The sequence below is a fragment of the Marmota flaviventris genome, chromosome 15 (assembly GCF_047511675.1).
Source record: "Marmota flaviventris isolate mMarFla1 chromosome 15, mMarFla1.hap1, whole genome shotgun sequence".
NCBI classification, from domain to species: domain Eukaryota; kingdom Metazoa; phylum Chordata; class Mammalia; order Rodentia; family Sciuridae; genus Marmota; species Marmota flaviventris.
This window is the reverse complement of record NC_092512.1, coordinates 31,465,377-31,485,723: the sequence shown is the minus strand read 5'-3', so window position 1 is coordinate 31,485,723 and position 20,347 is coordinate 31,465,377. Positions and strand designations below refer to the sequence as shown.

The window sequence follows — 20,347 nt, the reverse complement described above, 5'->3', positions numbered from 1 at the left end:
ATGGAGTTTGAGTATGTATTTCCTTATCAGTGGCATAATATATCAGCTAAAACAAATCCAGTGGAGCATTGATCTAACCCAGTTTGAAATTATGCTGTCATGTATTTCTTTAAAAATATTTTTTAGTTGGACACAATACCTTTATTTTATTTATTTTTATGTGATGCTATGGATCTTACCCAGCATCTCGCACGTGCTAGACTACTGCTGAGCCAGAACCCCAGCCCTGTCATGTTTTTGTATACCCTATGAATCCAAACTAGCTTTTCTCTAAGCAAAGTAAAGTAATTTATATATATGTATGTGTATATATATATATATATATATATATATATATATATATATATATATATATATATATACACACACACACTAAATATACATATATATGTATATTTAGTATATTTAGCATTTAGGTTGCTATGGTCAAATTCTTTGGACATTTTGTTTTTTTAAAAAATTTATTTATTTATTTTAATTAGGTATATATGACAGCAGAATGCATTTGATTCATTGTACACAATTGCAGCACAACTTTACATTTTTATGGTGGTACATGATGTAATGTCACACCATATGGGCAGTCATACATGTACCTAGGGTAATGATGTCCATCTCATTCCACCGTCTCTCCTGCCCCCAGGCACCCTCCCTCCTCTTCCTCCCCTTTGCCCTAAGTGCCTACATTTTCCCCATGCCCTGGCCCCCACCCAATTTATGGATCAGGATCCGCTTATCAGAGAGAACATTCTTCCTTTGGTTTTGTTTTTTTGGGATTGGCTTACTTTGCTTACCGTGATATTCTCCAACTTCATCCATTTACCTGCAAATGCCATAATTTTGATTTTTATTCCAAGTAACTTTTTATAGGTTTATTATCTTAAATATAGGATATGTAAAACTTGTTTATATATAATAGGTTATTTAAACCAATATTCATGGAATTTTAAGATTTTAATGCTACAAACACCTTCATGGGACTAGATCATGAAAATGCTTCTTTTGCTGAAATAAAATCACTTTAGCAAAGTTATTTTAGACATTGTGTTAACAAATGCAAAGTAATTACAACTACATGAACTTAATACAGTATTATTTTCACTGGATTTGAAGCCTAAAGTCTTATTCCTGAATAAAATGATTAAAATAACTATTTTGATGAAGTGTCATCCCTGTAATCTTTTGTTGTGTTCAAGGCTATTCACAATTTTAATGAATATACCAAATGGAGAGGAGTCTTGCATTAAATTCGCATACTATTTTCTTTAACTTTGTGGTAAAATAGTGACCTAAAGAGTACAATTGTTTCGATTTCTAATTTACAATGCTGGCTGAGGATTCAGGGGGAAGTCAATTCATTCCATGTATTTTGAAAAGTTTCCTCCAACCTGAAAATAAGCTGCTTTTCTCTTGTGGCAAAGGGGCAGATGGTGGTTCATAAGAGTGTTAGAATTTTGGCTGAAAGCTCTAAATTCATACTCAAGTGTGGAAACTCATGTCAGAGATTTGTATAAGGATTATGAATCACCAAAATGAACAGAAAATTTAAATTTGCCTGAAGATCCTAAAGATATTTTCTTTGAAAAAAATTGTAATGAATCATTTAAATGTCATTTAAAGGAATAACAAGCCCACTACTGAGGGCTTTGAAAAACATCACATCATAAAAATATAAATGTAACAGGCACCCAAGGTTTACTGTGAAGAACAACACAAAAAAGATTCTGGGATTCAGTTTCTTTATGTGTTATTTGTACATTCTGTAGAAGCAAACAAATCTGCAAATGCGGCCTTCAATTTTATACTCTCTCATTCCAAAAAAGACTTAGAGTGGATTTTATATATATTTATACAAACACTATATATTTGTATGCATATGTGCATCTGTTTATCAAAACAACAGGTTAAAAATTAAAGTTGGCTAGAAAAGGGGGAAGAGGTTTTAAACAGTGAGAAGTCTATGCAGAGGTCTTGCATAGTTTTTAATGAAATGTCACAAATTTGTTTCAGAGTTGTTCATAATAAGTGAAAGCAAAGAAAGAAGAATAGAATGTTGCATTAAAGCTCTAGATAAAAGTAAATGAGAAATTCAGAACAACAGTTTTCTAAGTATTGAAATCTAACAAAATCTTTTTCTCATATTGGAATTTTATGCTCATGTAGGAAACACTTTTTCTCTTGGTGGATATTGCAACAAACCTAATAGCTGATTTCATAGACTTTGTTTTGGTTATTTATTATTTTCTTTAATGATTCGTCTAGATGCAAACTCTTGGGAAAACTCCAAAATTTAATTCAGTAAAAGCAATTGGTTTAGATATTAAAATAATGACAATCAGATACAGAGTTCTCTAAAGTTAGAATTAAGTATATCCAGGAGAATGAGTTGCATCAGATAATATTCCATACATATTTTTCTTAGATAAAAATATGGCAATACAGAATGTGAAAGACTGAACAGAACTATTTTGGTGATAGAATTTGGAGTTTCTGAGTTCGCAGTATGTAATTCTATAAGCTTTAACAGTTGGCCAAGGAAAGGGTAGAACTGAAAGGCTCTTTTGGAATGTAAGCAGATGATTTAGGACATGGGCTTTCATTGCTGCTTATCCCACTGCTTCTCAAAATCACCCAGGTAGTAAGGGTCTGGCAAAATTAGAATCTGTTAGAATTAGAGCTTAAATTTAAGTATATGCATTTAAACATGCACACAACAATTTTCATAGAGTATTTCATTTTTAAATAATGCTTCTATGTTTAGACCATGAATTTTAATGTGTAAATACTGTATTCTATTAATCTTTGTATCAGTACTCAGTTTGAGCATGGTAAATAGGAAGACACAATAAATAGTTTGTGGACTTATGATCGAAGTAAGCTGAAGTTTGATATTTAAAATAAATAAATCAAATATGTAAAATTTTCAACAAATAATGGGCTTATTCCACATCCCCTCTGTCCCTGGTCTACCTGTTTGCAGTAGGCACAAAATCATAACCCTTTGCAAGTTAATTGAGTTTCAAACATGGTGGCAGATACTGCTGGTTTTCTCCAAGTTTCTACTCCCCACCTTCTTCACTGTTTGTCACCCCTTAGTTGTAGTTGGGCATATAGATTCCTAAAAATTCCTTCCTTTGAGGAAGATGGACAAGTGAGTAAGCTCTACCCAGTAAAATGTGAGCAGCAATGTCATGTGTAAATTTTAGGACATGTCCTTCTTTTTTTTTTTTTTCCTTCCTCTTTATTTGCTGGCTGGAATGCAGATATATTCTCTGGGGCTCAGCAGCCTCTGAGACCATGAAGAAGCATATGTTGAAAATGGGGAAATGACAAGAAAGAAGGAGCCACATCCTTCGTGTTCTTAGAGTGGTTGTATCCTCCTTGAACTTGAGATTTATTTGTATAGAGATAAATAAAGTATCTTTTTCTAAACCATTTTGATTTGGGATTATTTTTGAAACTTGTAACAAAGTTTTATTAGTAGCAATTTGGGGCATTCCTCCTTGAGAGATTCTTCCCAATTCCCTATGACTGCATGGAAGCCCTCTTCTGTGCTCCCATATGCCTGCTCTATGCCTTTTGAGAGAGCACTTTCTCTATTTTGTTAAAATATTTACATGACTCATTATTTGAGAGCGGGGCCATTATCCTTTTCATTTTTCATGGATCTTTATGTTCAAGCTGTACCTGTGATAGCATTAGTGCACATAGTACATGCTCTGTAAATGTTTCATGAATTGAAGGACAAGAACTCATTCAAATGCTACTATAATACTGAATTCTTTATACCTTAAGAAAAATTGGTTGAAATCTATAGGACCCTGTATACAGTAGATGCTCAGTAAATGTGTATGGAAATGTGAGTTATGTGAGTACACTCTGGCTTTCCTTTTCTGTACTACTGAATATAAATTCCTATTCATTTAGATTTATTTGTAGCTAATGATTTTTTGTTGTTGTTAAAGTCTAAGATGTGATCCTAACTCATGCAAAGGATTTATTTTTTAGTATATTCTTTGGATTAATTAGAATCCTTGTTCTGATACTTTTATCACAAATATGTAATTTATCACAAATATATAATATATATATATAAATATTTAGAGAGCATTAATCTTATCGAGAAAAAAATTGTTGTCTCCAAAAACACATGTTACTGTTTCCCTGTAGTATCTTCTTCAAGAAATGAACATTTTAATAACCATTCAATTGGTTTTAAAGGTAAGGCATTCGTCTCATCATATGGCTGCTTTAATTTTATCTTTGGTTTATGAAATGTCTTGTATTTCAAGAAAAAAATTATGTTTGATTTCATGTGCCTTATATCAACTAGCTGAAATAAATCTGTAGAAATCATATAGAACAGATACAGGAAACATCACGGTCTTTCTTTCCTTTTTAGGTCCTCTCAGACTGTGAGTAGGTGGTTTGTGCATCCCTTCAGTAGCAAAGCGAAAGTTTCCAGTGGTCTTCTGACCTACTGATTCCCTATTCTGAAATCAAGAGGCGACTCCTCTGCAAATTGCTGCAATGTCTGTATCTAATCTATCATGGTGAGTGAATTACTTTCTAAACTTAAATGCTAATAAATGTCTATCGCAAGCAACATTTTGTGAGAGAGTTGTACAGTTCGAACTTGGGAAGAAAGAGAAGGTAAAAAATTTGGTTTCTAGAGATTTTCGTCTTATTTCAGGGTGAGGAGAGCAACCCAAAATTAAAAGTTTGACAGTGTCAGTGCAGTAACTTGGGGCTCTGGAAAAAGTTTAGACCTCTTGTGGAATCCCAGTGACATCCAGTACCTTTCTTCCATGTTTACCAAGGTGGGGAAGGGGAGGAATACAATATCCCTTAGTGTTCTCTAGCTATGGCATATTTTTTGATGTAGAACTAGCAAGTTTTAAATATGGCTGTCAGAGTAGAATTAATATTTGCTCATCAGTGCCTTTTTCTTTAGATTTCACATTTCAACAAATCTACCCAAGTTAAACTGAATGGAACTCAAATATAGGAGAGAAAATTCCATTATAGATACATCTCTTTAAAGAGCTGGCATGCTCAATAATCTTTGACTTTTAGTTCATGTTTAAAAGCTGTTTGTAATTTTAAAAAAGAAATATAAAGATACTTTTCTGGAAAATCATCAGTTTTTCTATGGCAATGAAGAGCAACACTAGCAGGGATGAATTTAAAGATATTTTATTGAACTTTGGTTTTTATATAAACAGCTGAATCAGTTATATCTATATAAATTTACAGTATTCAATACATGAATATAAGAGAAATCTGTTAATCTTTTCCATTTCCTTAAGAGTCCATTTCATTTTGTGCAAGAATGTGGATAGAATCAGATTAGAGAGTTGTTTCCTGATTCAACCTAGCTCCATAAATTTATTTTTAGTTAGATTAGCAATTTCTTTGGGGCAAAGCATATAATTATTTGTTTAAATTTAGAATAGTATTTCTGAAGGACCTAATTGTTATGGACTCCCTAGAATGTTTCTCTGCCTCCTCAGGCTTGGGTGCTGAACTCAGTTAAAAATAAACAAACAAACAAACAAATAAATAAAAGAATCAAGAGAGTTAAAATATAGTCTATAAAAAATGAAAAAAGGTATTTAAATTGTGATTATTACTGCACAATTTTTATATTATTAAAATAAAATTATTAATTTTTAAAAAAACTTTATTTCTGTAGAACTTTTAAGCAATTTCAAATCCATTTATTTGATGGTGTTATATGCCTGGCAAACATGCATGGGAGGTGATTCCTCAAAAAGCAGATGGTATGCCAAATAAATAAAAGGAAAGGAGAAAGGGAGGGGGGGAAGGCAGAGAAGGGGAAGAAGGGGAAGAGTAGAAAGAAGAAGAGGAGATTAAAACAGAGGATTGGCTGGGTGTGGTTTCGCATGCCTGTGATCCCATCCACTCAGAAGGCTGAAGCAGGAGCATCACAAGTTCAAAGCTAGCTTTAGCAATTGAGTGAGGCCCCAAGCAACTTAGTGATACACTGTCTCTAAATAAAATACAAAACAATGGACTGGGGATGTGGCTCAGTGGTTAATCGCCCCTGTACAATTGCTTATCTAACTAAAAATAAATCGTTAATCATCCAGTACAAAACAACAAACCCTGAACAAACAAACAAACAAACAAACAAACTCCCCAAAGGATTGTCACATCTTAAGGTAGGGTGCAGTATGGCCAGGTTTATAGTTAGGACGAGTTGACATCACCGTCCTTGTGTACCTCTATTAGTAACTGCTTTATGTTATGTGGTTTGATTTAGAGCCTTTCAAAGCACAGAGACCTCCACAGTTTCCCTCAGCTTCCGTGTCCTGTTTCTAGACCAATTGCCTAGCACTGCTCCTAGAATTAGTAGATGTTCTGTAAATGCATGCTGTAGAAATGAGTGAATTAAAAATGCAAAGCAGGTAAATCAATGGTAAATACAAGTTACTGTTCTAAATGAAGTGATGTGGGTATCTTGTAGAGTGTGTATGTTTGAAATTTGTAAGAATTCTTTCCATGTCTCAGGTTTCAATGTTACAGAAACAGTGCTTGGATGTTTCCCTCAACAGTATCCATGGCTGTGCTGGGAGGTCTGTTGTTCTACCAGTGCGGCCTACCGTGCTGTAGGGTTTGGCACTCCTTTCCCCCTCTCTGCCCTTCAGCTGCCCCTGAGCTGGTACAGGAGAACAGAAAGTAAATCTAATATGCAATACACTGTTTTGTGTCACTTACACTTAGTTTAGGAATCATTAACCTTCATTTTTCCACTTTAACCTTTATAACTCTTTCCTATATCCTAACATTTTTCTAGTCTACATTTTGAGAAGCCTTGTCTTATAAATATTTGAATAGAGATTCTCATTAATCCATCAATTCTCTATGGGAATAATTCATAAAATTACATTAATTAAATGCAATTATTGTAGTCCATAATCTGGCTCAGTTTTGAAATCCAGAAACTAAAACATGAAAATATTGACTGATATTGGAAAATAAATTATGTTGAAATTGTGTCGGCAGAGTATTCATTTAAGGTGAGATATATACCTTAAGCACAGGGATGCTTGGTTTGTCCTGACTAGTCCATTCTCTAACTGTTCTGGAAAACTGTGTGGGGATTTAACCAGCAGTTTGGTGGATGAAGATCATATAATCACAGCAAGGAGAGTACTGTGCTTCCCACGAATTGTTCAGAGGAACCCAGATGGGGCACACCTGTCAGTAAAGCATGACTGAAGTTATTGTCAACCTGTCAGCAGTTATCTCTGTGATCCTTCTAAATTCTACTTTTTAAAGACTCCCCTCTGCTTGGCTTTCTTGTTTATGTAGTACATAGCTACCTTTAATCAAAACATACTTCCATCTGTGGACATTTTGGTCTTCTCACCATGACATTGTATATAGTTTCCAACCAATTCCGTGTGTGGATTTTAATTTAATTCTGAGACATAATGGGTGTGGATATATGGTATACTAAGTATCATCCCAATATGTAACCTAGGGATTTAGAAAATATGGTTTAAATTCTTACATTCATGTATACAACTATTCATGTATACAGCCAATTGAATTTTAAGTTCTCCTGGCTTAAAAATACCCAACATAGGAAAATTATCTTTTTATATGTTAAAAAAAACTTGTTGCTCCAGTAGTTATATGTATGACACTTGAAGAAATATGTAAAATAATTTACCTTTTTATGAAGAATCTCAAAACATACAATCCAGGATACTTCCAAGTTTCTAGGAAACCAGTCTCAGTCAGAAAAGGAGAGTTGTAGGAATTTATTATAAAAGTTACATGGAGATATAAACAGATATTCCATGTATCATCCTGTTTAGTAAGTAATTACCAGAGGAAGATAATGGTTGTGTTGATTCTGGTTCAGATAGAAACAAAAATGTGCAGGATCTATTATAGACATACACAAACAGATGCTGGTCCCAGGCTATGATTTGAGAGAAAGAATTATCTCCAGTAGCAGAGATAATTGACAGGGGATATAAGAAGCCACAAAGAAGTGAAAAAGGATATTTTAACTGTAAAATGAAAAAGGAAATGATATAATGGCAAGAGGAGCTTCAGAGAACTTCCTTCCCAATAATCATCAATTCCCCCTTTTCATGCTTTTATAACATTTATATAAAATATATGCATATGTATATTTTTAAATGTGTGACTTTTGTAACCTGTAAACTAAGCAAATATTATCATTACATAGCCTTTACCATATATCAGGCAATCTTCTAGACATTTTATAAATATTAACCCACATAACCCTGATAGCAATTTCCTTGAGAAGAATGTAGTATTGTTATTTACATAATAATAAAGCAAGGCATAGAAAACCAAGTAACCTGCTTGATATGATGAAGATACTATGTAGAAGGTTTGTAAAGGAATGAAGGCAACCTGGCTCAAATCAGTGCCCCTCACTATTAAATTTACTTCCCACATAGAAATGTCCTTGCTCTGTGTCCTAGTTCCCATTTCCAAACAGAATGTCTGAATTTCCTCCAATATGGATGTTCTTTGGAAGGGAGTGTCTGGACCTGGGAACACTAATGGGCACTAGACAGTATTGGGCTTGGGCAGTAGGGAAACAGGTGATGAGTTCTCTAATTCCTGGAGTAGAGAGGCTAAGGAGGTTGATTTTACCAGAAACTTAGTGGATGTTACAAAATTATATAAAGTGAATTCTCTAAACTAAAAAGTGAAAGTCTTAGTATAACTATAAAATATAAGATTTAGTTCCACTTGTTGCTTTATGTTCTAGAAATTGTTAGATTTTCATCTTGATACAAAGGAAGCGTAGCAAAGAGGTATGAGCACTTTGCCATAATGCAACCTCAATATCTATTCAATTGCCCATCTCATAGTAACTCTCCACTATTAAGTCAAGTGCTTTCTGTTCCCACAGGACCTGCAACACTCTCAACATCCACTTACACATGTTGACTGGTATTTGGAGAGAGATCCTAGTAATGGCTTATTTGTTTTTGCCAAATTACAGCTTTTTGACCTCAAATTGTTTTGCACTTTAATGCCTGCACACAAGCATTTCTGTCTCAAAGTATCTTAAAGACTGTCTGGCATTTGTTGGAGATGGAAGTAATTCAACTAGAGCCAAGAATGAGAGAAAGAAGTCACTGAAAAAAGTAAAAAGCTAAGTAACCGGTCCAAATCCATTGAGCATCTATAGCGTACAATACCCTGTGCTAAGCTGTGGTGGAAGGTTGATATCATGTAATGACTACTCCTAATGGGGCTCATATGTTAGCCAGAGGATTGAAAAGTGCTCAGAAGAATGTTTTTGGAAACAAAAAGTATATTTGTTTTCTCCACCTGGAATGAAATGGCTTATTTTTCAGAAGTAAAAATGTGTCTCTCACATTTACTCCTAAATATAAAGAAATATGGGAATTGCAAAGAGGCAAACACTATAGAATATAATAAAGCAGACATTTAAAATAACCTGAATCCTACCATTGACAGAAAACCATTGTAAAAACATAGAGGTATATGGTTTTCTAATGTTTTGACATATTTTTTGCAAAAATGGACTTACATCATATGTGATATTTTGCAATCTTCTGTTTTTATTGAGTAGTGTCAGTCACCATTGCTTTGATGGAAGAGTATAGAGTGACATCATTAGGAGCAAATGACTTCACATTACATGATAGTGGTGTCATTTATCTCGCCCATCTTCTAATGTTCATTTATACTGTTATAAATGCTTCTGTTGTGAGGGAACAAAATTAAAATATTGCTAGGACATAGGTACTATGCCATTCGGAGGGTTTAGAGGGAGCCCATTTTTTCGTAGCTACCTGTATCTCAGACATCAGTGCCACGGAGAAAATAATACATTTTTGAGAATGTATCTTATAAATTTATCTCCATTTTGTATTTTAGAAAAAGACCCATACTATGTACTAACACTTTCACTATATTTAATTCCTTTAAACATTGAGCAATATGCTGATAATTGTCTAAGAAATATTTATTTGCAGTTCACTAAAAGAATATGTTAAAAGTCACCAAACAATCTGTTATGCATGTCTAGACACTGGAAATATAAATAACTCTGGATTGTGTAAGCTATCAATGTATTGACTAAATTTACAAATGGTGAATGATCTTCATTGAATAGGCATATTGTTTAAAATGTTATTATGAATGTTAGCAAAAAGAGGATACAAACTAAATTGAATTCTTTTGTTTATTCAAAATAGTAAATAAAAAGTTATTCATAATTGTAGAATCCCAGGATTGAGAAAAATCCAAAATTAGAAATGTAGAAACTGCTTTGTTAGATTATTAACATTTATTTATATCTAAGTGATTTAATTAATAAATGAAGAAATGAATCATTTCACAATCATCTTTGGTACCTGTATTCAGGAAAAGAAAATTCTGGAGAGACGGAACCAGTTTATTCTGGGGAGGAGAGAAAGAGCAATCAGAATTTGCAAACTGCTTGTCCTACTTAAGCTCTTATACTGTAAGCTCTCAGGAGCAGTAGTAATATACTTGCAGTGGCAGAGGAAGTAGAAACTTTAATTGTCCCTATTTTGGGAGGAATCAGAATTCTAGAGAGGAAATGTGGTTGAAAGAAGATTTTAGCCCCAGTTTTGCATTAAAAGATAAAAGATCAGAATCATCAACAGTCTATAATTGTGGAAGAATAAAAAAAAGAAAGGTTATACATAAATATGAAACAGTATTTCTAATTGAAAATAAGAGATTTCTGTGTGATAGAAGCTTAGTTGGAAATATAATTGAATTGAATCATATTGAATGAATGACTATTAAATTAAGGTAGAGAGTGGATTTGAGAGACTAAAATCAAAGAATCCTCATGTTAAGAGTAATTATAATTATAATGGTCAGTTGGTAAATGAAGAGAAAGGGAGTAAAGTAAGTTAAGTTTAGGGGAGAATAAGTTAGGTGTAAATATCCTAGAAGAAAAGAAGAAAGAATAAAATAGACAAAACAGAATCTCAAGAGGAATGAAAATGTGTCTCCCAAATTACATGAAACTTTAAGGTAAAGTACAACTTTGGCTTAAAATCATTGTACAAAATTGTGCAAATTTTCATTGTTTTCTGTTCCTAATATGGCTTTTTACATTGAAACCCTTTCATTATCAAAATGATTAATACTATTTGAGTTTGAGATTGACACTTCTTAGTAAATACATTATAATTTTAGAATTCTCAGCTATTTTTAGCTTTGAACAATATGCCTTTTAAAATAGTCTTTTGAGGACTGGGGTTGTGGCTCAGGGGTGAGGCACTGAGTTTGATCCTCAGCACCACATTAAATAAACAAACAAACAAACAAATAAATTAATTAATAAATGCAATAGTCTTTTGAAAATTAAACATTTACAGGAAACCTCCTGAATATTTTCCTCCTTATATCCACCTCAAATTATTTCTCCTTGAAAAATCAAATAATTAGTAAAACAGAGTATTTTATTTTTGTTCTTAAATAACAATGCCAACTAGATATAAAACACTTCTTTGAGGGGTATAGTCTGATAAGTTTTGGTATTGGCCTTTGACTTGGATTTTTTTTCCCCCCTTGGGGAGATAATGAGGCTAAGGCTACAGGTTTAATCCCTTTAGGAACTAGTTAGGTCTGTTCTCCTTTGTGGCCAAAGCCTGCACCTGTGACCTTGCCTAGCCCTCCTTCTCAAACTTGCCATTTTGGTCACAGTCATTAGAAGTAGTTAAGTGATCACTACTGACTCATAATTAGTGTTACTGTCTAGGGGTGCTGGGTTTGTTGTCTCTGTTCAGCAAAGAATTAAAGAACAGGACATAGATATAGCAAGCAAGAAGAAGGAAAAGAAAGAGAAAGACAGACATAGATGGAAGTGTGTGTTTGATTGGGTCCCCTGCTTTCATTAAGCAGGAAGTTGACATCATCAGAAGACCCATCCATCCATGCTCCTTTGTTCTGCACTTGCCATTTTTCCCTGGCTGCTAAGCTTTTCTGCTAAGCCTTTCTATATCTCCCTCACTAGCACTGGGGAAAAAACAAACATTAAATCATGTACTTTTGAAGAATTGACAGTGGCTCCTGTGTATCATCTTCCTTTTGTATATCATTGAGGTCAAAGAATATAAAGATACACTTTGAAAGAAGTTTTCTCATCATCTTGAAAGAATCATAATTTACTACAATGTGAAAGAACTACAATGAATAATCCCACCAATATTTTCTTAGAATGTAGAAGCTTTAACATAAAACCACAGTCTGTCCCAACCCTGAAGATTAGAGTTGCTAAATTTCTGCCCCTTTGACTTTTAATGATCAATATAAAATCAATGAAAGATCTATGAAACTTGTTAGTTATTAAAATAGTTGTATAGCTTAATATGTACTATTTTCAGCATTATCAAATAAAATCAACTTCCAAGTTTTTAACATCAGTTGCCATCAGTGTATAAAATATCAACTATTATATTTTCCTAATGTATACACTCCTTCTTGTTTATTTATTGGATTTTGTTTATTTTCTGTTTGTTTTTAATATTGTGAGGTGATTTCAGATTGATTTTAAAACTCTTCTAGTTAAATCATAATAATTAAAAAACACTTTCTAACAAAATTAGATGTTCTTTAAAATAGTTCACCCCATTGATACTTGGTTTTATGTTTCACTTCTAAGAGTAAGTTGTTATAAGTCTTCAGAATTATTTAGTTTGTGAATGAATAGAAATTTTTAAAGAACTCAAGAACAAGTAGACAAACTAGTGCAGTTTAATTGTCTATGGATGGACACTATATTATTTTGTGCAAATTAGAAAATTTTTAAATATTTTTATTTATCCATTTCTTCATTTAACACGTATTTTCAAGTGTGTGTAATTTACAGTTTTTGATGTTGTAGTTAGCATGCTCAACACAAATTCCTATTCTCATGAAGCTTAAATTCCAGTGCTGACGATAGCTATAAATAGTTGAACAAATAGACACTATTGTGACAGCAACATACATCCTGAAGAATAATCAATCGGAGTGAAAGGATGGAGTATGGGGATTGGTAAGAAAGGCCTTTCAGAGGTGGTGACATTGAAACAGAAAAGGAATGAGTTACACAGCTGTTAGAGGAAAGCCATTCAGGAAGAGAAACTGAAGTGCAGAGCCCTGACACTGAAACATGAAGAGTCTGAGGACCCATCATGGAAGCCAGCAGATGGAAAGCAGCCAACAATGGGGAGAGACCTGGAACTGAGCTTAAAGAGTAGCAGGGAACCATGCAGCCTGAGAGAAAGACTGGATTATACTCTGTATGTGATGGGCACTGGGTTACAGGTGAAATCTCATATAAAATGTAAATACAATAATGGGAAGAACTGAATGTTGAGAGCAGTCTTGATGTGATCTGATTTCCAAATTCAGAAGGATCTCTCTGTGACCTTAAAAGTTTATGGAAGTGAGGCAATTCATATTATATACACTGGACATATAATTAATTAGATGTTATAATGAGAGAAAAATAATGAGATAATGAAAAACCCTTTTCATGAATACAGCCTATTTCACATTATTATTCATTTAGAAAAGTTAACAATACATCTAAATAATTACAGGCTTAATATAAAAGAGATTTAATCTATAAAGACATTTCATCTTGTACTAAGGATTTTTAAAGTAGACAAATGAATGTTTTTGTAAATTGTGCAAATTGAGACGATATTGTTACTGCCCAACTTGCATTTTAGGCTTATAATGCTAAGACTAATCTCAATATATAAACACAAAATAGCATTAAGCAATGAATTCTCTACTATACACCAGTTGTTTAATGTGTGTAAAGTTGTAGTGAGGAACCAGATGTTCCTTCAAATGCCAACATATGTTATTGAGAGAATGTTCCTATAAAATTACTAGGTGTCATTTCTTAGAAAAAAAATCATGTTTATTTTAAGATTATAACCTTTCTATATTTTGTAGTAAAATGTTTTTTTCTTATGGTACTAGTTACAGATGGAAGTTAGATATATGATGTTGATCTCCACCCTTTCCCCATTTTTTTGGTGTGTGTCTTTATTTAAACAATAAAATAAAAAATCTGGAGCTTCTGGTACACTGATAATTATTTCAAACTGGCTCCTAAGTATTAATGTCAGTGGTATATGTTTCAGATTAGAAAAGAAATCATTCATGCATATCTGCCACCTTCATTTGGCAGTGTGGCTTGGTTGATTCATTGTATTGAGAAAAATTAAACATAATTTGATTCCCTAGAATGGAGTAAAATGATCCTATCAAATATCTAACCTATTGAAGTTTTCTTTTATTAGACATGTGTAAGTCTCTTCCTATATAAGGACTTATGGTTAATCCATCCTTCTTCCTGTGGATATTTTTCCCTTTGATATCTAGGAAGAATCTCCACAGAATTATAATAATCTTTTTCCTGTTACTGCTTATAGCTATATTTATCATTTATGCATTTTCCTTTCTTTAGTAATTATGATTTCATCAGTAGATGACATTAAAATGTTCTCATTAGTAATTTGTAAAGGATCATTTTTTATTATAGTCAAAATTAGTTAATTTCTCAATATTATTTAACTTGCTAATGTTTTTTCCAAGCATTAAGAAATATCTCTTTTTCATAATAACTAGGCTTGACTCTTTGAATGTATTTTAATTCCCCAGAATTTGGAAAGTTAAATACTCTCACATTGTCTCTAACAAGTTCACTTGCATTATATTTAGCGAGTTGAAATTATTAATTTCAAGTATGACACTGAACTCAAGTGAATATTTTCCTTTGATCTAGATCTGTTTACGTAAAATGGTGCGTGATTTTAGCAACTTCAGTGCTAAGTAGTCAAGAGCTGCTGAGAGGCAGCAACCATAGAGATGGAATAATCTCCACTGACAGATGATTTCCCAAAGGGCCAGGTGCACCAGGCCCACGATTTCTGTTGTGAAAAGCTGAGGTTCTGAGACATCACCATGTTTTCTGACTGATAAATCTCCTGTAGGAGAGATAGTATTATTCCAGATGGTTGTTTAGCTTTATGGATTAGCCTGTTAGACTCCTGCTGTTAAAAAAAAAAAAAAAGGAAAAAACAAAAAACAAAAAACCTTGGTTCTACTCGGATGTTTGACAAAAAATAAATAAAATTAAGTAGATTAGGTTAATTGCTCTTTGGTTTTAGATTTCTAATACAAAATGCTTTCAAGACTGTGACAAAAGAAATTGAAATTCAAACTAAGTAATGTCCCTGGATGCATTTTCATTTAGACATTTCCCCTAAGGTTTTTATAGTATCTTAAAATTGCATTCAGATTCAGAATTTGCATAGAATCAGACTCATTGAAATTTCAATGATCTTTTTCAACTCATAATATTCCCCTTAGTGTTTTCATGGAAAACTAGTTGGATATTTAAAGGAATTGTAAAGATGATGCTATGAAATGATTTAAGATGTATCTATCAATTTGCTTACATTGAGAAAACATTCATTTTTATTACTTGTGGGTTCTCATGGAATGTGTAAGAGAAAGAAATTTTCTAGAAGAGAATTTGCTTGATATTCCTTCATTTTTTTTTCAATTCAGAGTTTAAACATTTGGAAAAATAAAACAGACATATGGAATGCTTATTATATTTGACAAGTTATAAATGCTATCGATTGAAATCAAGTATCGTGTGATAACTGTTACCAACACGTATAGGAGAAGATATTTGAAACTTACCTTCCAATTCAAATACCTGCTAGACATCCAACTTCCAGGACTGGGATAGAGTTGTCCTACATAATCTACAACCCAGTGCTCAACAAATGACTGGACCTTCACCAGAGGCCCAAGTCTGATTCCCAGATAGGCATTAGAACAGAGAGTGTGAAGAGTATGGGTTGAAGATTTTGGTTTAAAGAAGAACAAAGACTGTTCTGTCTATTGTATGCAGACATTGGTCATTGTCACAGAGGAGTTTTGTGGATATATTTCCAGTTGTTATTTAAAGTTGTGGCTCATTTGAAATGAGGTAGAAACTTAATAAAGCATACTTAGTCCTATTTTTTTGTCCTTTTGATTTTTAACCTCTACTGCGTTTTTTGTTTGTTTTTTGAGACAGCAAGTTGTATTTTCTGGTTTTGATCACAATTAAAATTTTAAACAATACTTAAAAGATATACAGAATTGTGAAATTTTTGAAAGCTACATTTAAAATACTATGATCTTATCCTATAAATAAGAAAAAAACTCATTAATATACAGATAAAGGGAAAGTATGTAATCCCAGCTACTGGGAATTCTGAGGCAGGAGGATTGAAAATTCAATAAATTCATCCTCAATAACTTAGTGTTAACCTCTACTCTTTAGGGAAATTTCCTCATACCAATGTTCTTTTTCTGTCTCCTTCTTGCCCTTCTGTCTCTTATTCTCGTAAATTATTGCCTGACATTTACAGGCATTTACCTAAAATTGTAGAACATGTTCGAGAATGAAGCCATTAGGTCACGTAGAACATTGGTTACACAATCTGGGATTATAGACAAGGGACAGTCAGTTACAAAACGAGAAAAATAAAGATTATAGTGGGCCAAAATTACTAATTTTCTTTCTTTAGTCTGAAATAATACCCTTCCTGACTTTTTGGTGTTAAAATAGTCCTTTTATTAGATAAGGTGATGATAAATGATTGTCCTCTTTAATGGATAAAAACTGAAGTGGTGAGCCCCCAAATGGGTTTTAAATTTATGGTTTTATAAATCAGTGGTCAATGGGATCCCTGATCTAGTTCAATAAATTACTTAAACCTTGTATACTGTCAACAGAAATCTAGTAATTGTCATAGGGCCAAGACTGTGGTTTAGGAACTGGAAGCCAATCAGGAAGCACCTTTGACCTAGTGACTGTCACCTCATTGCACTGCTACCCCACCCAGAGGCAAAACTTCATTGATCTTTCATCTATTCTTCTGGCATCGATGTGATTCACAGATGTCTGACTTCCTTTGTGACTTTTTGATTTTGTTCTTGCTACCACATCCTGAGTCTTACCATATATTTCAAATTCAAGTGTTGGGTCCATCACTGATTTTATGTTATATAGTATTTTTCTCCCAATCAAGCAATTCTTCTAATATAGCAGTTCTGATGTACCATGTGAATCATGTAACAGGTTTGACTTTTTATTATAATTACCTTTGAACAATCAGGATAAGTTAGTGTTAAGTATGGCCATAATAAAACTAAATAGATTAGTATGGAACCACGAGGGGCTCTTAAAAAAAATGCAGTCCCCATGCTAGCAGAATTAACATCCCCTGGGTACTTGTTAAAGGCTCCACCCCAATCCTCTGCATCAGAAATTCTGCGGATGGGATCCAGCAATCTGTATTCTGTCAAGTCCTCCAGGTGATTCTGATGCATGCTCAAGTTTGAGAGCAGATGGTATAAAATTCTCTCTCTTGAGTCTGGATTTATAGCGTGACTGCCAAAAATAATGACTCTGGGCATAATTGATATGCAAAAGATCTTTCACAAAATATTAACTAACAGTTTCAGATGTTTTTTTTAAGTTTTTTTTGACAGGAAGAGAACATTGTCAGCATATAACATCACATTTTCTTTCTGTTAATTGTATCATCTAAATGATATAAACATTGGACCAATTTCTTTGGTAAACAAGTTAAAAACAATAAGGCTGGTTTCTTGATGTTTGAAGAACTCACGAGGAGTATCGACTGCTGGAGCTCCTTCCTGCCCACTCTGGTTCTTGTGTATTTTTTTAATATAAGGCTTTTATTGAGATAGGAGTCACATGCCATGGAATTCACCTATTTAAAATCTGCAATTGAATAGGTTTTAACATATTCAAAGATTTTCATCCATGACCATGGTTAATTTTAGAACATATTCATCATCTCAAAAGGAAATCCTCCACCCTTTAGAATTCACTCCCCATATTTTTACACCTGCCCCATTTGCCTTCCCTTCCCTACCCCCTGTCCTAGGCAATCATCAGGTCAACTTTCAGTCTATGTAAATTTGCCTCTTCTGGACATTTCATGTGAATAACATCATATAATATGTGGTGTTTTTCTTCCTGACTTCTTTCTCTTAGCATAAAGTTTTAAGTTTTACTCATGCTGTAGCATGTGCCAGTACTTCATTCTTTTCTTTCCAAATAAATGGAAATACCATATTTTATCTATTTGTTGATCAGTTGATTGACATTTAGGTGACTTCCACATTTTGGATAGTATGAATAAAGTTCCTGTAAACATTCATCTACAAATTTTTTTTTTCTCTTGGGTGTATGCTTACAATTGGAATTGTTAGCTGACAGGATAACTCTGTGCTTATCTAAATTTTAAGGAATTCCCAGACTATTTTTCAAAGTGGCTGCACCATTTTCCCTTCTCAACTGGAGTGTGTGAGTGCTCCAATTTCTCCATATGCTTTCCAGCACTTGTTATTATTTCATTTTGTAAAAATAATATTATTTTTGATTGATATAATATCAGTGCATTTTTGTTAAATTAATCCTAGTGGGACTGAATAGTGGTTTTGGTTTGTATTTCTTTAATGATTAATGATGTTGAACAAATTTTCATGTGCTTTGTGGCAAATAATTTGAAGAAATGCTATTCAGATCCTTTTTCCATATTTCAAATTTTCCATATTTCAATTGGATTGCTTTTCTTTTAATTATCAAATTATAAAATTCTTTACATATGATAGGTACAGGTTCTCATCGTATATATGATTTCACTGTAACTTTTTTATAAGAACTAGGGTTCTATCTTTACTGTTCACATGGAACCTATTGTTCTCGATGAGGTTTCTAATCTTCATCAAACCTCTTCTTATAATATATTTATGTGAAGTTTCTATCAAGTCATCAGGGACTATTTCATTAAGAAATTAATTATTTGATTGATTAATTCATTAAGAAATGTCCAATGTAAAAATGTATCAAATATGATCCTATAAATTGAAAGATTAATGAGATATAAAAATTATTAATTTTCTTTTCAGTGAAACACTGGGTCACTATTATGATAACTCAACACCAAACTTGCTTGTTATATATGGAGGACATAAAATTGGGAGATTTTTTCCTTAAGTTTATGGAGGAGTAAGCCAGTAAGCAAAATTTTGTATGGAATTGTTTCCATAAGAAATGGATTCAAAGAGAATACAAATAGGATACAAACTAAATAGAGGTTATTAAGGCTTTAAGCCGTACATCTGTTCATTGGTGACAAAGGACAGTGTTTCTCTGGAATGCATAGTTCATTCTAATGAGAGTGAGGAAGAGAGGTGGAAGTGGAGACAGAGGAGACTTGCCTCCATTAAACAGGAGTATGGTGAGTAAGAGAGGAAGCTGGTAATGAACTGGAATTGGGGTTGAGGAGAAGGAGGTTGTTAGATTGGAAAAATGTGAGCATATTTGATACAATGGAAAGGAAGTCTGTGGTGAGAGACCAGTCAACTGAACACAAAAGAGAAGGTGAGAGGAAAATCTCAAGGAGGTCAGCAGGGACAAACCATCAACTCAGGAAGCAGTTTGATAATGGGTGTTAGGCCATTACTTGATGTTCCTCAAACTTCCTCAGATGAATGACCAAACAAATAGGTTCCTTCTACACTGTTTGCACCAGACTGTTGATCTGAATAAGGTTTGTAATCATCATCAAACCCCATCATGGGGTATATGTATGTGAAGTTTCCATCAGATCATCAGGGCTGATTAGTTAACGAAGAGTTCTTCATTGTAGAATACTCTGTCATTATTGAAGTTTTGTTTTCTTTTACAGTGATTTCTACAGTTTGAGGCTAGGTTTCAATTCAAAAACTCACCTAATGTCACTTACAATTAAGTATTTTAGATATTTCAATATGTATGCCTCTACCCATGCCACAAATCTGGATGGCCTGTAGATGTGGGGAATGGCTACCATCTTTCATATAATAATGAATAATTAAACATTTCTAAGTTATAATAATTTTCTCTTTGTTTCTATATTGGTCATGTGTGAAGTTTTCCCGTTGATTTCAATAAATGTATGGAAATCAGACTTTTAACTCCTCAGAAATCAGAAGACTCAGCTATAATTCCTGGCTCTACATGTAACTATGTAGCTGTGTACATGGTCAAGTCACTTTTTACTGGACACTGTTTTACCACTATAACAAGATTGAAATGAGATATAAGTCCCTTCTGGCTTTGTTTGTTGGAATTTTCATGTCCATTTGGAGTTGAACTTTCTTTGTTTACTATCCAAGTTCCCAGGATGAACAAATGACGCTGTTGATTAGTATTTTAATTAGATTGTAGCATGAA

At 33.2% G+C, this 20,347-nt stretch overlaps 1 protein-coding gene across 2 annotated transcripts in view; it reads left to right on the top strand.

Moving 5' to 3' along the window:
• The first annotated feature begins 4,515 nt into the window (after window positions 1-4,515).
• Window positions 4,516-20,347, top strand: part of Oxr1 (oxidation resistance 1) — a 327,871-nt gene continuing 312,039 nt past the window's right edge. For both annotated transcript variants that reach the window (XM_071602183.1, XM_071602182.1), the window contains exon 1: window positions 4,516-4,553. In XM_071602183.1, the coding sequence (XP_071458284.1) occupies window positions 4,531-4,553 (23 nt within the window). In that variant the 5' untranslated portion in view covers window positions 4,516-4,530. The remainder of the gene's footprint in view (window positions 4,554-20,347) is intronic.